Source organism: Passer domesticus, chromosome 11 (assembly GCF_036417665.1).
Source record: "Passer domesticus isolate bPasDom1 chromosome 11, bPasDom1.hap1, whole genome shotgun sequence".
NCBI lineage: Eukaryota > Metazoa > Chordata > Aves > Passeriformes > Passeridae > Passer > Passer domesticus.
In genome coordinates this window covers 19,388,011-19,405,779 of record NC_087484.1, presented here as the reverse complement: position 1 = coordinate 19,405,779, position 17,769 = coordinate 19,388,011, and the positions used below count along the sequence as shown (strand labels likewise).

The following is a 17,769-nucleotide window of genomic DNA, read 5'->3' as shown; positions in this document are numbered from 1 at the left end:
CAGAATCAAGAATTCTGACAGCCACATTTTAACTGTTCCATTGGACCTACAGGTCAGTACAGTGCAATTAATTGCACAGGAGGCTGTGTAGGGGTGTAAGATAGAAAGCCACAATGCACACCTGGCCAGCAGATAAAAGTCTGGAAATGGACTGTAAAGATGGAATATCTAATTCCCATGGTATGGCTGGGATGTATCTGGGTTATCTGGACAGTTTCATTATTAGGATTCCAGAGAAATCATTTCCCTTCCCATCAAATCCATTATTTATCAGCCTTCCCTGCCCTTCTCAAGGGATTTTATTTTTTTCCCCATGTTGCAGGCCCACCCACTACTCAAACTGAGCAAAGAAAGTAAATTAAAACCATTTTGGAAACACACATTCTTGACGGGCCCCCAAATGCAGAAAGTTTGATAGCAAAGGGTCAATAATTCCTGAATGTTAATGGGGCCATCACTTCAGCTCAGCAGAGGTTAAAGGATTTGTGGCTGGATTAAGCACAGGGACATTGTGTTATCTTGCAAGTAGGAGCTCCTGGAGGAGCAATCACTGGGGTGGCTTGAACAAGGCAAAGGTTCTGTGCCTTTCTTCTCTCCTCACTCTTTTGTCTACTCTCAAGTACTACAACACATTTAATTCCAAAGCCTCAAACATGGATTTGTGCTGAAGCAGCTTTCACAAGGCAAAAATGCTGCTTTTGCTGTGAGCTGGCCCAAGCACATCTCTTTGCAAAGGTTTGAAAGGATAGTGGTTTTCCACAGGGCCCAGCATGTGCAGCTCCAGCTCCCAACAGTGACCTGCCACTGCCACAGGCCCTGCTCCCTGTCCCAGGGCAGAGCAGCTCTGGAACAAACACATCCTGACCAGGGCACAGCCCAACACGGGGGATTCATGAAGGGAAGATGTTTCCAAAGAAGAAGAAAGAGGTTTGCAGAAAAGAGGGGCTGGGAGAACAGAATTGTTGCCCCTAGTTTGCATGTGCTGTAGGGAGAAAGGAGAGCAGAGAATTATAGTGTCAATTTGGAACAAAGCTAAGGAGGAGGATGAGGGAGAATGATGCAGCTTGGCTTCCTCAGCTGTGCAGTACCAGGTGTCAGTGCAGAGCAGATGCCAATATGCACACTGGAATGAACAGTACATTGCACTTTCTTGCACAAAAAGACAGGAGGGGCAGGCCTTTGTATCAGCCAACATGCAGATGTTTTTATCTATCATTACTTGGAAAAAAAAAAGAAATCAGGGAACTTTTTTTTTTAAATTAAAAAAAAGGAGAACTTGGTGCTTTTCAACCTTTGGTGTATCAGATTTTGTGCTACCTTTTATATGAGAAAATAAAACCAGGATAAACCTACATGAGAAAACCTTTTGAACAGAGAACTGGCCAGCACAAAAAGAATTATTCTACATTTACAAGGCGGTGGAAGCAGGACACAGCTCACCTTCAGAACGATGCAGGGATCGTCCGTCCGTATTGCTCCGGCTCTGCACATGGAAGTAAGGCTGCAACAACACAACAACACACAGTCACCTACCATGGCTTTGGTGCACTTCAGCTGCTGCAGAACATCTGTCCTAATGAAACATCCTCCTGTGTTTGATTTAAATACATCAGAGCTTACTAAGCCTGGGCACACGAACCCCTCCGGGTGCAGTTTCTGGCAGGTTTGCAGTGCAGGAGCAGTGATCAATGCACACAGCACACACTGGCCACAAAGGGTGACACCACCACCCTGCCTGAGCCCCACAGCCAAAAGGAACAACCTGCACTAAGCAAAGTGACCTTCCTGTAAGTACCTGCCCCATGGCTGTGCAGGCAGCAGGAGAGAACCAGCACAGAACACAGCCTGACAGCTCAGGCACAGCCAGCCAGGCCCTCCCCAGCCCAGGAGAGGTGGAATTGCTGTGCTGCCTGTCCACAGGCAGGGCTTCACACTCTGCAGGGAGCAGCACACCCTGACTAACAATGAACCCAGCCAAGGCTCTGACACTGCACCAAGCCAGCATTTGGTCCTTATTAGACAACAGCTCACAGTGGATATGACAACCACAAGGTTTCACCAGCACACAGCATCAGACAAATTCCAAGCTCTTTGTTAATGTACTTGTAAAGTGCTCCAAACTACCAGAAATGCAAAACAGTTCGCCCACCAAAAAAAGTGTTTTACTTTGAAGTGGTTTTGTTTTTACCTGCTCTGCTACAAGGCAGTGGAATGGAGCTGGAGGGGAAGTGCTGTGCACCACTATCTCTTGTTTTAGCTTCTGAACTAACCATTGGAGCTGGGTTTTATCATGTCAGAATGGAGGTTAAAAACGTAACAGTATATTTCAGTAAAGGTAACTTAAAACTAACATGTTTGGACCCTCAGCTGGCAGGCTGAAGTACACAGGGTCAATCAGAACTGCTCAGCCAAGGAACAGCAATGTGCTCATACAACCATGGTGTGTTTCACCACATCCCTGTAGAGGCAACAACACTGATCCTCGTTCTGAATACAGCCACAGCTAAAAATCCCACCATCAGAACTCACTGAATATATTTCTCAGAAAGTTAGAGATAAGACTTCAATGTTACCACAGAGATCATCTGCTAAACTTTTACTGCCCAAGCCTTGCAGCTACAGGAGGAAACTCATTTTCACACCTGCAGTCAGAAGGAAAGCACCCATCCTGCAGCTGCCATTTAGTCTGGTTGAGACCCCATTTGCCAGGCAAAGTAGCTCTATTTCAGCAATGAAAGAAAGCAATTTTTGACTTCAGGTAACATAGGCTTGGCTTAGTTTTAAGCAGCTCTGGTGAATTTAGCAGGAAAGGTTACTGCTCCACTTGTAGCTGCAGAGCACTCTCCCATTTAGGGGCATCCTGATCTTCCCTCTGTCCCAACACTGCTGCTCAAGGGAAGGATCTTTGCTCCATTTCAGTCAAGAGGTTTTGCCCTGAATCTTCCAAGTCTGCTTAAATTGTTGAGGGGAAAGAAAGGGAACTTCTTAAAGTAGTCTTGTATGCCAGTCCAGATTCAAATAGAAATTATAAAGAAGGTTCAAAAGGAAAAAAACTCTTCTAGATCTGCATTCCAAAGAGTCTAATGACAAATCAGAGGAACTGCAGATTAACTGACTGAAACTGGCACGGTAGGGGTGAAATCTAATTTATAAGCAGAAGAAATCATCTGTGACAATTTCTCCTACTACTCTCATTAAGAAAAAGGAAGAGAGAGTCTGACTTGGAGGCAATCAGGTAAGGGATGGACATACTTGAAGAAAAACCAGCAGGGCTTTGCAAACTCCAGGACTGCTGTAAAACTGAGAGCCCTAAGAAGGATGAGTGCCTGTGGACTAATTGGGAGAAACCCAATCTGAAATTCAAGATATTGGTTTGTCTGCCATTCCCCTGCAATTTTCTTATACTGCTTTTCACCACATCACTTTCTTTCATGCTTCAAAGGTCCAGATCAGCCAAAGTACTGCAAAGTAACAGCAAAAGATGGGTACCCAGTTCCTTCATTCAGCAAAAAACACCAGTAGACCTGGGAACATCCATCTCAGAACAATTCTTCTAACTCCAGCCTATCTTTATGACTTGTCAGCTGCTTTATATCTCGACATTAGTAAAAAAATTTCTTTTAAGTATGCCATTCTCTATGTATTTTCTGACTTCTCAAAGAAACACATAAATCAATCAGAACTGAGACTGATGCAGTGCAATTAATTTAACTTGCCTTCTTCACTAAGAATTGCCCAACAAAACAAGTAAAACCAGAGTGCTTGGGCCAATTGTGGTTGGAATGGAGGCTGGGAGGTCCCAAGACATACCTCCTACATGGAGTGGGATTACCCAAGAACTCCCCTCATAAAGCACATCACTGAAACTGCTTTCATGAATGAGTTAGGGCATCACAACCTGGCAGTATGAGCCCAGAGTCACAGATCCTACCTACCCCATCTACTCCTCATGCAGAATCAAGAGACTTGTACTGCCACCAGTGGCTGTGAAATTGTTTGGTGAAATCAGAACTCACTGCTCCTTGTCAAAAAAGCCATCAAAAACTAAAAGAATAATCAAGCAACACATCAGCGACCAAACTTGTGAGTTAAACTTAATTTTAGTAGTTCATACCAATGGGTGATTTTATCTCTCTAGCTCCCTGGAGTGATTTATTTCATTGCTATCACCACAAGGAAATTAAAATGGTCCTAAAAAGTGTCAATCCCAGCTTATGGAGTGAGCATAACCAGGGTGCTGCTATTACAGAACTGGGTCACATCTTGTCGCTGGGTAGGAAGTCATTATGGATATGAACACACAAATGTGCCCACACCAGCAGGGAAAGCTGAAGTACAAAGTTAATTAATAACATTAATTCTGCTGTAAGAGCACATGAAGCCTGAAGAATAATCTATTTTATTTAAAACAGTTGGGTAGAGGGACTAACTCTGCTCTCCCATCATCTTGGTGCAGTCTCCAGCACAGCACAGCCATCAAGGATGATAGTTCAGGACAGTGCTTTGCCTGTTCAAATCAAAACTTTAAAAATTCAAGATACAGGTGAAAACCCCTATGGCTGAACACACATTCCTCACAAAACTGCTGCCCAGCAATATTTTTCCCTGTTTATGTACAGCAAAGAGTGAAAGTTACATTATAAAATGGGGTGAGACCCACTTGTTCAAGGATTCAGACAATGCAAACAAGTATCTTTAATTATTCCTAAGATTTTACATCCCATATTACTTTGGAACGAGGAAGAAGGAAGCAGTTGAAGAGTAAGGACTAAACTCCCTGCTATTTCCCCAGATCCTGAAGACAATTACCATTTGGCTGACGTGAGCTGCATTTCAATGGGCTTGTCCCTTTGTAACATCTTCACAAAAATCTGTGGTAACAATTCTCCATCAACAGAAACTGAAAAAAGAGAGAGTTCCAAGTCATTCTCATTCAGCTAGGCAAAAAGTGAGTGTCAAACCAGCAGCAGCAGCATTGCACTCACCATTGACCAGAGTCATGGATACCTGGGGGTTCTCAAAGGCTAGAACTGAGAAGCATTTCAATGCCTGCATTCGGACCTGTGTAAAACATAATAATATGAAATATCAACACTGATTTCAAAGCAAAACTGGGCTATACTGCTGGATAGGCTTCTAGAAAACAATGCTGTATAATCAACAAGAAATTGAGATGAAGAATCATGGCATATGGAAACATCTAACTCACACCCTGACTTCTGTCATCTCTCTGTTGGAACTATCATTCTGTAGGGTATGTTGTAAACTCTGAAGAAAACAAGCAAGGTTAAAACTTGAGAACTAAACAGGAAATACTGGTCTTATTTGTAATGCCTCACAAATGTATAAAAACAAGAAGAATAGAATAATACTATATAATGATGGTACTTTTACTTTTAGGACTCATAAGTACATTAGCGAATCAGACATAGGTACCCTTGAGATTTCTATTTCAGAATCCTTTGAAGATGGGCCTAATAAAATGTCTAAAGAGAATCATCTAACTGAAGTGATTCCAAACTAATCTTGGAACAAATGTATTCCATAAGTTTTACTGCCATTACACAGCCTCAGGTACCACCCGGATGAAAAGGATAGACAAATGTCTTCATCTTGGCTCCCCCTTCTTCAGTCCAAAGTTTTGATTTAATCAATGTTTCATGGCTGCCTAGTTCCTGAAATCTTTATAACTTCTTTTTTGCCACAGGGAAGATCAACCTTATCACCTTCCCAGATCACAGAACCTAGATTAGTTCAGGTATTAGTCTTTGACTTGCCCTTTACAGCTGCACATATTTAAACTGTGTTCTTGTCTTCACAAGTGGAAGGACTGAGAAGGAGCTGACCCTCCTGGCCACCAAATTACAGGTAGAGTGTGATGTTCTCTGAGGTGATGGAACAGGATGGACTTCCAAAACACAACAGAGAAGGGAGCAGAGACTCAGGAATTCAGGGAGCACAACACACAGGCAGCTGGTGGCCTCCACACATTCCACAACCATCTATTTTTATAGGTAGGACTTCCTGTTTAGGACAGATCACACCTGCTATTCTTCAGCTTAACTTCTTATTCTCATTAATTGTTCAACAAATTAGAGCACTTGGGTTGCCAAGTGCCTGTTCCTCTTTGGAGCAATGCTAGGCAGCCCTGTTTTCATTACTGCTGCCTCAACTTTACAGTACAATAGCTCTGGTTTTATCAGAATATGGCAAGTAAAAGCAACTGTTACTCTACAAATACGCATCATACATGTTTACAGCTTTGGTTCACAGGCACAGACATGGTTTTTATAATCTCCATTTGAATTCTTTTCATAAACACACGTTAAACATAGAGCAGTTGAAATGTCTTACTTTGTAGGAGGTGGAGACCAACAGATGTGCGATGTTCTGAACAGCTCCATGGTTAAATAAGATTGTCTGGTGATCTGGACCCTTCAAAGGAAACATAACACAGGGTTTTTAAAACAACATACAAGAGATTTCCACTGTCTGCAATTTATTGTTAAATATTTAAGATACATTTCCAAACATTTACTTTGTAATCAGCTGGCATAACAATTTTATTTTTTTATATAAACAACTTCAACTACATTTTTAGAGCATTTGTCCTTTTCTGGTAATCATTTCCACTCTCTCATTCAATAGGCAATGACATTAGTTCTCACAAATGAAACTTCTGTTAGAGAACTTTTTCTTCCTACTGGAAACAACAGAAAGCTCCTGATTTTCTCTACAAATCACATAAAAGATCACCAGTCACTAATGTCTTCCTCAATGTTTATATTAAGCATTTTCAACAATTCTAACTGCAGAAGGGATTTCTTCTAAAACTGGTTCCAGACAGAGTGACAGTCCTTTGAGAAGAAATTCACATTTTCTTCCAGTTTTTATCATTTTTTATTTTAGTTTCAAGCATGTTTGGCCATAAATCCAGCCAGCCATCACCTATTATTGACTTCAAGATCTAAGCTGGCAATGGCTAATATGTCAGTACTTTTTCCAAAATAGCCTTTAGAATTAAACACAAATACTAAATTTTACAGGAGAAAGGTCTAAGAACTTCTGTAGCATGACAAGATTTGATGAGGTTGAAAAAACAACCTGAAATCTCAATACTTGCAGCCCTCAACAGTCTCTTGCCAAAGCTGGTCTGTGACTTGCAAACCTCTCTTTAAAAATAGGTTCATAGCTCTGGTTATATCTCATTAAGCATGAGCTATGCACATTTAAATTCAGCTTATAGGATGCCACAGCATTTCTCATCCCTCTCTGCACTTCCTTGATTAATCTGCAAGTGAAGGAAGTCTCTTCACTCCTTAATCTCTTGATCAAACCTGGCTGAGCTAATGGCACCTCTTACACCCTGGTAGGCATCAATGACACATTATCTTCTAATCTGAGATACAGCTGAAATCAGATTCCTTTCACAGTCAAAAGAACATTTTTAGAATATCTCTTACCTCTAAGAAAAAAAAACATAAAATTACTTTCAGATGTAACATATCTGGTGCTTTAAGAGATGCTTCAGCTGCTACTGCCACCAAGAGCTTTCTACCAAAAAATGCAATTAAAACAGCATGGTTGAAGGAGGAAAACCACTTACATTGGCACACAGAAGTGGCTGAGGCAATGAGTTAAAGCCGCAGCTATGCCAGTGTTGGAGCTGAAGAACAGATATTGAAATATGTGAAAAAAAAGAGTGAGTTTAAAGTAGAAGAAATCATACTGTCCTAGATTCAGTAATTCCCAAGTATTAGTGATTCCTCCATGGGATGCAGGTGGCAGATTCTGTGCAAGCAGGGCAGATGCCTGTACAGAGGTGACACCTGGGTGAATGTGAGTTGCACAAGTGGAAATATTTCATGTGTTTATACTTTGTTTGCACACACCAACCAGCACAACCAGGAAACACTAATCCACAAAGAGGGACAGCTGTAAATATAAAGGTGAAAACTTGAGAATATGACAAAGCATTTGCAAGCAGTTCAAGGCTGCCTGGTTTTGTTCCACCTTGGGTACAGAGTTCCTTTCCTCTGACAGTGACCTTGCTCTCCAAATACAAATGACCGACACATTTCAGGAATAGACATCACTTCTTGCACAATCTTCCATCACAAAATGCCAATTTTCAAGGAAACATTAGGGTAGCACAATGTAACAACTCATTCCACAATGAAAGGCAGATACCTAAGTGCCTTTGTGCCTTGGGGCAGGGATCCAGCAGCAGCCTAAGGTCACCCAACAAAAGAAGGCCTGGAGAAAGCTGCCTTGGACTACAGGCTTTATCCTGGACCCCTCCTAAAACAGTAAATTCTACCTGTTCATACCTCTTGCTCTAAAAACAAATGAACTGAGATAGAGAGACTCTTATAAAGTTAATTTTGACTTGCACTTTCACATCCCAGGTACATCAGCCTGATTTCAGTTTACTTATTTGCTTCTGTGTTGATAGAATCCTGGCTCTGTACATTAAGAACTGCATCTGTTCCCCTGTAAATCAACACTTCCCTTGCTCAGGATGGCCCTTCTCCAGGGCAATGCCCCCCTGCCATTAATTTTAACTCTGAATGTGCAGGGAGAATCAGCAAAAGAGAGCAGCAAAAGCAAAAACCAGCAGCAATATGCTAGGAACCCAAATGATGGATTTCCTAGCTCTAGAGAACCAGTCTGAGCTTTTCCAGGGAAAAGGAAGAGGGCAAGGCAGAAACCTGAGAAACCAACAAAAATGCTGGAAGGGCAGAGAAAGAAATGGCCACACCAGATGTGAGCTGAGAACAGTGCAGGGACAAGGAGGGCAGGAGCTGTGATAAGTCACTAGTAATTCAATTAATACATCTACTAAGATGAGCAAAAAGAGAAATAAAAGCATCAATGCCTCTTAGAACATATGCTAAGCCTTACCTAAATGCAAAGGTTTATGTATAGTAACTTATTGCTTCAGGGAAAAAAAGTAAGAAAGGTTCTCTCACTCAGGGCCTTTTGGAGGAAGATGAAGTCTTCATTTAAAATGCAGTGAATACTGAAACTTTCATTATTTTTGTTAATTATAAGAACACACTTTGCCTATTCATTTAATTGAGAAAATCCCCTGCAAATGTGTCTTCATTGTATTAGGTGCATTTTGTTCTGTCTGAAAATACAATCATTGACATTATAAACCTGAAAGGCCAAAACTAAACAAAACAGAAGGAAGGGGACATTTCAGATTTTTGCTGAACAGCTGCATTTGCTTGGGCAAGAGAATGAGTTCTTGATCAATTTAACATTTGTGATGATCTGTTTACTCAACCTCAAATATTTTTCTTTGTTATGCAGCTGTTTATTCTGCAAATGCAACCATTTCCTCACACTCATACCCATCACCCTGTCTTTCTTGTGCAGCCTAGTTTCTCTCTGTTTACACAGCCAACAACTTCCTTCCAAAACCCTGATTTTTTCCAGACATTCATTCTAAAATTTGAGAGAGATTTGGGATTGGAGAGGCACTCAAACTGGAATGGTGAGCTCAGAAGACTTTCCTCACTTGTGAAGTGACTGTGCATTTGCACTGTAAACAACATTTCAGATGTGCAAGCCACCAGGAATTGCTGGAGCTACAAGGAAATAACTCCTTTGGAAAAAGATGACAATAACTGTTTTCTGTTCTCTCCCAGCCAACAGGGTTTATATTCCCAGAGCCAACCCCTGACTGTACAAACTGACTCTTTCACCATCCCATAATTAGTCCTGGGTTATTTTTCTTGTAGGCCAACATGGCCTGATTTTTCACCTGTTCAAACTCCTCAGCCTGTCAAGGAGACTTTCAAGGGCTACTTAAACAGGAGGTGCCTCACTGCTCCATTTTTGTTCCCTAAATACCAAATTTTTTTTCTACTATTAGGTACATATGTGAACCTCCATGGCCCAGTGTAGGATTTTGTCTTCATGTTTTCTATAAACAGTTCCCTAAACATCATCAGCTGAGTCCTATTATTATATCTCACAAAATGGACAGTTTTCAGTCCTCAGCTTCATTTAGCAGAAGAAATGCAAAGGGATGAATGTACATAACTAACAGTCAAGGCAGAAGAACACAGACACTTAACAAAGGAATAATTCACAGTTCCAGGGGACTCATTCTAAGTGATAAGGCAGAAAGATATTTTTCAAGGTAAATACTTACAAATTCATAAACTTAGGAACTTTCTCATTTGTTAGTACAATCTGATTCTTTAGTTTTAACTGTTACTAAAAGGGAAAGATGCTGTATAAAGCACATTTCCTACCCTGAAATATTTTGATACAGTTATTGTATAACTCACTGGTACAGTAACTCCCGAAAACCTGCAACAATTAAAATCAGTGCTGTGGGGAAACTTGGAGTGGGGGAAGGGAAAGACAAAACTATGTTTGGGGTGGGGTTGCTGCTGGTTTTAAATCAGTTTTCTCCTATCAACAGAATTGCATTACATAGCAGGAATGAACACGTATCTGGATGAACCTGTAACTGCCAGAGCTCAGCTGAGAACAGCATTTCTCCTCTCAACCAACAGCACCTCTGAGAGAACAGTCCCTGCATTTAAAACAAGTGAAAGCAGCTACACAACCTCTGCAAAGAGATGCTCACACTATCCTCAGACTTTCAGAGGAAAACCAGAAGTGTTCCAAGATTTATAGTGCTAAAAGTGAAGACTGATGCTTGCCCAGACTGTTGGCTTTGTTTAGCAGCCAAAGCCTATAAACCCCCCAGATTTGCACATTTTCTTGTACTGCAGAGCAGCATATATCAACCCAAATAAATCTGCAGCAAATGCAGAGCAGTACCAGTTCAGTCCTACTGGCCCAAAATTCCTGCCACAAAAGGCAGCACACACACAGTTCTTGCAGGCCAGAAACACGGAGAACATGAATTGTTTCTTACTTTGCAGCAGTGGGAGAAGATCTGACATATGTATTCTTGTGTGTATCGAGACCTACTGAGCAGTGCCATGAGGTGGGAGATAACTGTAGCATCCTGCAAACAAGGGAGAAAAGAAGAGTGTTAACAATGGATTTCAGCACAGCTTCTTTGCAGTTTGTTACTTAAAGGAGCACTCCTGATTCTGCACTCAGTGTTCTTCCTTGCACCAAAACTTCTGTGGATACAGATCAAGATCATTAAAAGCTGAAGGCATGAGTGACACTTCTGAGCCAAATCCCCATGGAAAATAAATAAAAGGTTAGTGCAATCGGAATAAATAGGAATAACAGGAATAAAACTTCTGCAATTTTCCTCCAAAATATTTGGGACAAAACCAATAAAAGAATCAAACATGACCACTGACAGGGATTAGTCCAGGAGCTGCCTTATGTTGTCTTCCCAGCAGTGTGGCTGACCTAGCTCCTCTCCCAGCTCTGAGTCCAAGGGAGCAGGGAGGGAACACGGTGCCATCCTGGACAGAGCACAGTCCCCTGGAACTGATTCACGGGCAGTCATCATGTCCTTTGTCTTGCAGTCACACACACACTATAGACACTGCCAGTGTGTGTGACACTAGTGACAGAGAATCCCAAATAAATCAGCAAAAGAAAACCTTTATACTTCAGTGGGAGGTTCCCTACGCCAAGAGGGTTGGAACAAGATGATCTTTAAAGTCCCCTGAGAGCCAAACTTTCCCATGATTCTGTGACAAGCTGTCTTCTGCAAACACATCCAGTTATTTATCTCTGTGGTGAGTTACAAAACCATAATGTTCAAAAGCTTTCAGTTATTTTTACCAGCACATTTTAGTGGCAGGAACTATGGTGATATTAAAAGAAACAATAGATATTTTAGTTTGGAAGGGGGTAAAATAAATTACTTCCATGAGATAAAGGGAGCTGAGCAAAGAGAAGGATTGAATGAGCCTTCCTTTCCAAAGCACATGTGCTATATTGGCCCAAAAAATCTAAGACTCTGTTTTACCTGCACAATGATGAATTACAAACCCCTGCTTTAGAGAGAAGTGAATTGAAATTAGAGCAAAACCTTCCTGCACCTCAGTTCCTGTGAGAGCACTGAAAGCAGCACTGACTGTTCAGTGACTGTGTCTTCACACAGACACCCTGGTTATGAGAAGTTTTGTTTCCCAATTACTTGGGAAATTTCCCACCACACTTTTTAATATTGTCAAAATAAACATGTACCAGTCTCCCCTATTTGCAAAAATATTTGAGATTATACAAAGCTTGCAGTATTTATTCAATACTTTTTACTTATGTATATACACAATTATCATTCTTATTTTAGGAAGCTTTGCTGCTGACAATCCAGCCCTCTTATTCTCTACAGAAAACAATAGACCAAGACAGCCAAGAAACACACTGAGCAAAAATTCAACTTGTTCCTACTGCTTGTTTCTCACCAACTGGAAAGGATCAACATGCAACAGCCTCATTTGGCATCTCAGCATCCAGAGAGAAAATTATTTATAATGACTTTCTCCCAGGTACACCAGCCATATATCCATGGTCATTTCAGGCTTATGTGCATAGGAAGACCAAGGGACTACCTACTTCAAGCTACATTTTCAGGGTTTAGCCAACAGCAGCTCCATCTGATCTGCCTTTACACAGAGCCCAGAGCCAAACTTCAGAACCCAAAGGCCAGCAAGGGACTGGTTTGCTTGCAGTGCAATAGTGGGAATTCAATCCCAGAATGGGTCAGGCTGGAAGAGCCCAGCAGTCCTTGGTCCCACCTCCCTGCTCCAGCAGGCCCATCCCAGAGCACAGGGCACAGAGCATTCCAGACTGGAATACCTCCAGTGAGGGAGACCCCACACCCTCTCTGGGCTGCCTGTTCCCAACTTCCCTGAGTGAAAGCAACACCAAGTGACAATATACCCAGGATTCCTCTGTGTTTTAATGCATTTGACCCATTAAAACAGATTCTTGTCCTTTTCTGCAAATCTTCAGCAGCTGGAGGCATCAAGCCCCATCAGTGTTCAACACAACATCACAATCAGTGCTAAGAGGCTGCTCAGTTATAAAGCTCCCCTGAGACACAACCATCATGAAGCCAGGAGGAAAGGGAGAAGAAAGACACACCAGGATTCACAGGCAGGAATGCTTTAAAAAAGGAGCTTTATATTGTAAGATGCAAGACCTGAAATCTCCTGCAGGGAAATCCCCGACTATGAAACCTGAATTATTTCAAAGGGTTCAAGCTGCAACTATCAAAGCAGCACATCTCTGAATAAAATAATTATTCAGTTAAACTCTTTTAATCCAGACAGATGAATGTGCAACATCAGAGAAGGAACCAACAAACACTTATTTTGCATCCTGACCAGTAACATCCTTGTGCAATGGTCCAGTTTCACCTAAAAATCCAACAGCATTGATCACAGGAGTACTGATCACAGGAGTATTCCAGCTGCAGTTTATAGATTGGAAATTTTTGGTAAAGATCTACATAGTCAGAAATTGAGCCTCAAACTGTTGGGAAGCTCTACAGCAGAGCTACAGAAATGGGAATGAAATGGCACATGGCGTTTTGTGTTTTATTGACCAGTGTGGCACCATGACCCAGTGGTGACTTCCTGGATGGGAAGGTTTTGTGTTAAAAAGGAATATGAAGAAATTAGGTGCTGGATGATGAAAACCATTTTCATGTAGCATTTACGAGACAGGGCTGTTCTGCCACCAAACATTGTGGTAGGGGACTTGTGGTGCCACTGTGACCCCAACAATGTCACTGTACAGTTAATGAATCTTTGCAAACACAGTCACAGTCCCCTGAAATTCTGCCAATACACAAAAATGTGTATTATTAGATATTCTGGACTATACATTTAAAAAGCAATTATTTATAGACATTTTTATACACCTTCTCATTATGTTCTATCAAATCTGAAGTGTTGTGAGTATGAAAAGGTTAAAAACTCTTGGAAAGTTCCAAGAGGGCTTCCTTAATGTGTTTTTTAAGAAAACTGTTAATTCTTCTCTACAATTTTGCTATAATATCCAACTTGTAAAAGAATTTTGGCATGTTCATCACAAAAGAACCTAGAAAGAACTAAGGGATGTGTGGACATAACTGACTTCCAAAGAAATGTGAACAGTGATTAGGTGTCAGTGTGAGGCTACATAATTCCACTTTTATTCAGTATTGGTATCTAAATAACAAAGGATCTTCCTAGCAGCCCTAGTGAGATTGAGCCTACACTCATAAGCTACAGTTAAAACAATGACATTCACAAACCCATTAAAATGCTATCTGCTAACAAAGCAGTTACAGGCAACTTAGGACAAATACCTCTGTATCATACATATTGTAACACAATTATTGGCCATACAAACAGAACTTAGAAAGACTTAATAGTTACATTTACCTGCTTGGATCCCAATACCTAATTTCTTCATATTCCTTTTTAACACAAAATTTGCAAAGATCTACTCTTAAAACACTTCTTTTTCATTGAGGGTAGCTATTCTTTTCCCCAAGTCAGAGAACTGAAATGCTTCTGTCCACCCAAATAACTTGAATTCGAGCTCTATAAGCTAGAATTGGTTCTTTTACAACTCTCATTTTTAGGAAGCAGTTTGGACTGGAGAACATTCAGCCTTGCTCCTGGCTCAAACACCACAGACAGCCAGAAGGAAAGAAGGAGTAAGGCATGAGAGGCTGACCCAGATTCCTCCCTTAGGAACTGTGGATCACTGAGCTGTGGTGGAGCACGTGCACACTTGGCAGTGTGGGCTCTTTGCTCATTAGACACCCGGTTATTAGTCAGTGTGAGATATCCTGATCCTCTCAGGTGTGCCTCCTCCCTTCTACCAAGCCTGGCCAATACCAGGTGACGTCAGGTTTTTCATCCCAAACCTGCCCAAGAAGCAGGAATGCCTTTCACTCATCATTTCTAAGGACTGAGACTTCTCAAACTGATTCCTCATTGTCTCTACAGGACAGAGTCTCATCCTGCTGCAGTGCCTTCACTCTCCAAACTCCTGTAAGGGCAGCACTCCCAGCAGGGAATGCACCTCCTGCAAGGCCAGCACAGACAGCAAGCTCCCACTGGAATTGTATCTGGGTCCCACTGAGCAAGGAAAATAGAATCACAACTGAGAACATCTGTCAGGAAACATGCAGAATGCTTTCATGGGCTGGAAACATTTTCTGCCATTCTTCTGTTGTCAATAAGGTATCAGGAGTTGAAGTAACAGGAACTCAGTCAAACTGGATTAGCTTTAGAGCTTCCATCTACTCAGCAAGCCAAAACACACCCAGCTATGGTGAACTGGCTGGTTTGCATGCACAATAATCTTGGAATTTAAAGAAGTCTGAACATATGTCTGAACCTCAACAGATCTGTCCCCCTGAACTCCATGTCATTCCTCATTTCCAAATGCAGCATGGTCACTAAATGGGTCTCAGCACCAAATCCTGCACGCTGCCTGTGCAGGAAGCCTCCATGAACAAGGATTCCTCTGGCACAGCAAGTCTGGATATAACTTGGTGTCACAGCTCAGCATCAGACTCTAAAAACCTGCCTGGATGGATTGATCTGCACATTTTTTCAGTACAAACCCTAAGTTTCTATAGGAAACTGCCCAAATGTTTCCACCTCTGAAGAACTATTTTATCCTTGGAACTGAACAGAATGAATTACACAAAATTGTCAGCAATTGATCCTTCAGGCTTCTGTCCATAAAGAAAGGCTCAAAAGGAAAGGTGTAGTTCTGAGACCCAGCACTTCTGCTGGGAGAAATATTCCCATTACTGTGGGTGATGTGCACCTGTTACAAACAGAAAGGAATGTTTTAAGCTGCACTCTTTAAAGCACTTGTATATCCTGGATTTTAACTGAGAGGTCTTCTGAAACCTCTAGAATGACTGCAACACCTTTGGAGATTCTAAGCTAACTCCCAACACTTTGTCTTGGAAACAGTCCTGCCCAAGGTTTGAGAGAGAGCATCTTCTCTCTGCAGTCAAATCATGAAAAAATTCGGGGAAAGTTTCCATGTTAGACACAACTCAAGATCCAGTTTTCCAGAAGTTTTTGTCCAAAACTGCTGAGCTGAGGAATGAAAAGCCACTGACAAACTTGGTCTCCTACCTTTCAAAACAGGACCTGAAAAGGGCAGAACTTGAGAGACCTTCAAGTTCTACAGCTGCACAGAGATGGTGAAAGTCTCCCCGGAACTGCTGGGACCAGAAACAAAGAAGGAGCAGGGTGGCTACATGGGAACTCTGAATTCTTCCTCTTGTTCTCAGTGTTGGAATGTCTACCATGAACTGTTCATTAGGCCCATAATTACTCCTTTAATTGCAAAGCCAATGTCTCAATTGCTGCCTTGTGAAATACAGCAGTGTGGGCTGGGGCTGTACCTTCCAAGAGATAAGAAAAGCATCTTATCAAAGGATCTGTATTCAGCTCTTTTCAAAGCATGGCTCGGGGTATTCCCACAAGAGAAGGGAAAAAAAGGATTTGCAGAAATAGGACTTTAAGCATAATCATAAAATAATTAATTTTGAGGTGTCTGACTGGAACAGGGAATGGGAAAATGGGATTTACAGGTGAACTAAGGAGCAAGGACCCCTCACCAGATGATCATTTCCTGTAGTTATGGTTAATTCCAGGACACCCCATTTGCCTGAAGAAGGACTTGGGGAGCAGCTGATGTCATTGCTGTGCAGCTGAGAAAGCAAAGCATGAAACACCAAATCCAGTCCTCAGGCATATTGTTCCCATGGCAGTGATTATTTCTGTGCTAATGCTGGTTCCTTCCCATTTCTGCCCATTTCTCTAACCCTTCCTCTCCCTTCAAGACATCAAACCCCTCCTCCAGACAGGGAGCAATTAAAAGTCCCTATTGAGCACTGATGCCCAAGAAGAGCTATGGATTGTTAATGGAGACAGTCATCTTAAACCCCTCTCTGGATGCTGAGAGCAGGAAGCAGATGCCTCTGCACTTATCAACTCTTAGAGGCTGATTTGGGCAAATCTGGGAGCATGGAGTGAAGCCAAAGAAAGACACAAAGAGGAAGCCCTTGGATCACTCTGGATGGGTGCCTTTGGTGCTCACACATACAATATGCATTGAGGTTTTCCACACTGAACAATCACCAAACACCTGGAAAAGAAGGCAGTGAACAGTGGAGGACAAAGCTGGCTGATTGTCTATACACACTAAATGCAAGCTGACTTTCTGAGATGGACTAACTGGCAGATGAAATTCAGAATAGGTGTATGGTAAGATTGAGCCCATAGACAATAACAAGTTTGCCTACCTGTGTCTGGAATGAAAATGTAAAAATTCATTGGAAAAATGAATAGAGAACAAAACAGATATTGCAGCAGTGCATAACAATGAGACAAAAAAATCACAAAGAAAATCTGTTGACTATTAACAGCCAAACTGTAGAGAAAGTAAGACATGACAGGCCAGCTGTGCCCTTCTCTGTAAGCATCAAGACTTCCTCAGCAAGCAGCAGCTCCCAATGAGTGGGACCAGAGTGGTTCCCACTGTGGGTGCCCAGTTACTCTAAGAAGCTGGAGCTGCTCTGTGACCTCCCCCAGACTGAGGCAATGCTCCCATTTTCCAAGCAGGAAGAGATTGCTGGTCTACTACAGCTTTCATTCCATGGCTCACCTCACACCAGGAAGGAAGCTGCTGAACTCTCCCTGCCCCTCCTTCCCACTAAGAGGCAATCCCTGGGTTTGGGCAAACCCCAGGGACAGCAGTGCCTCCAGAGAGGGCTCTGCCCAGTCACCTAACCAGGGCCAGCACCAAGAGCCCAGCTGGCACATGCTCCAGGACAAACTC

General features: G+C 42.0%; 1 protein-coding gene across 5 annotated transcripts in view; it reads right to left on the bottom strand.

Moving 5' to 3' along the window:
* ARMC8 (armadillo repeat containing 8) overlaps positions 1–17,769 on the bottom strand; it is a 60,187-nt gene that overhangs the window by 15,828 nt on the left and 26,590 nt on the right. For 4 of the 5 annotated variants that reach the window (XM_064435599.1, XM_064435601.1, XM_064435602.1 and 1 more), the window contains 6 exons: positions 10,904–10,996; positions 7,607–7,666; positions 6,355–6,435; positions 4,986–5,061; positions 4,810–4,900; positions 1,441–1,501 (listed from right to left, as the gene is read on the bottom strand). In XM_064435599.1, the coding sequence (XP_064291669.1) occupies positions 1,441–1,501; positions 4,810–4,900; positions 4,986–5,061; positions 6,355–6,435; positions 7,607–7,666; positions 10,904–10,996 (462 nt within the window). The remainder of the gene's footprint in view (positions 1–1,440; positions 1,502–4,809; positions 4,901–4,985; positions 5,062–6,354; positions 6,436–7,606; positions 7,667–10,903; positions 10,997–17,769) is intronic. The other variant, XM_064435600.1, reaches the window with a different exon arrangement.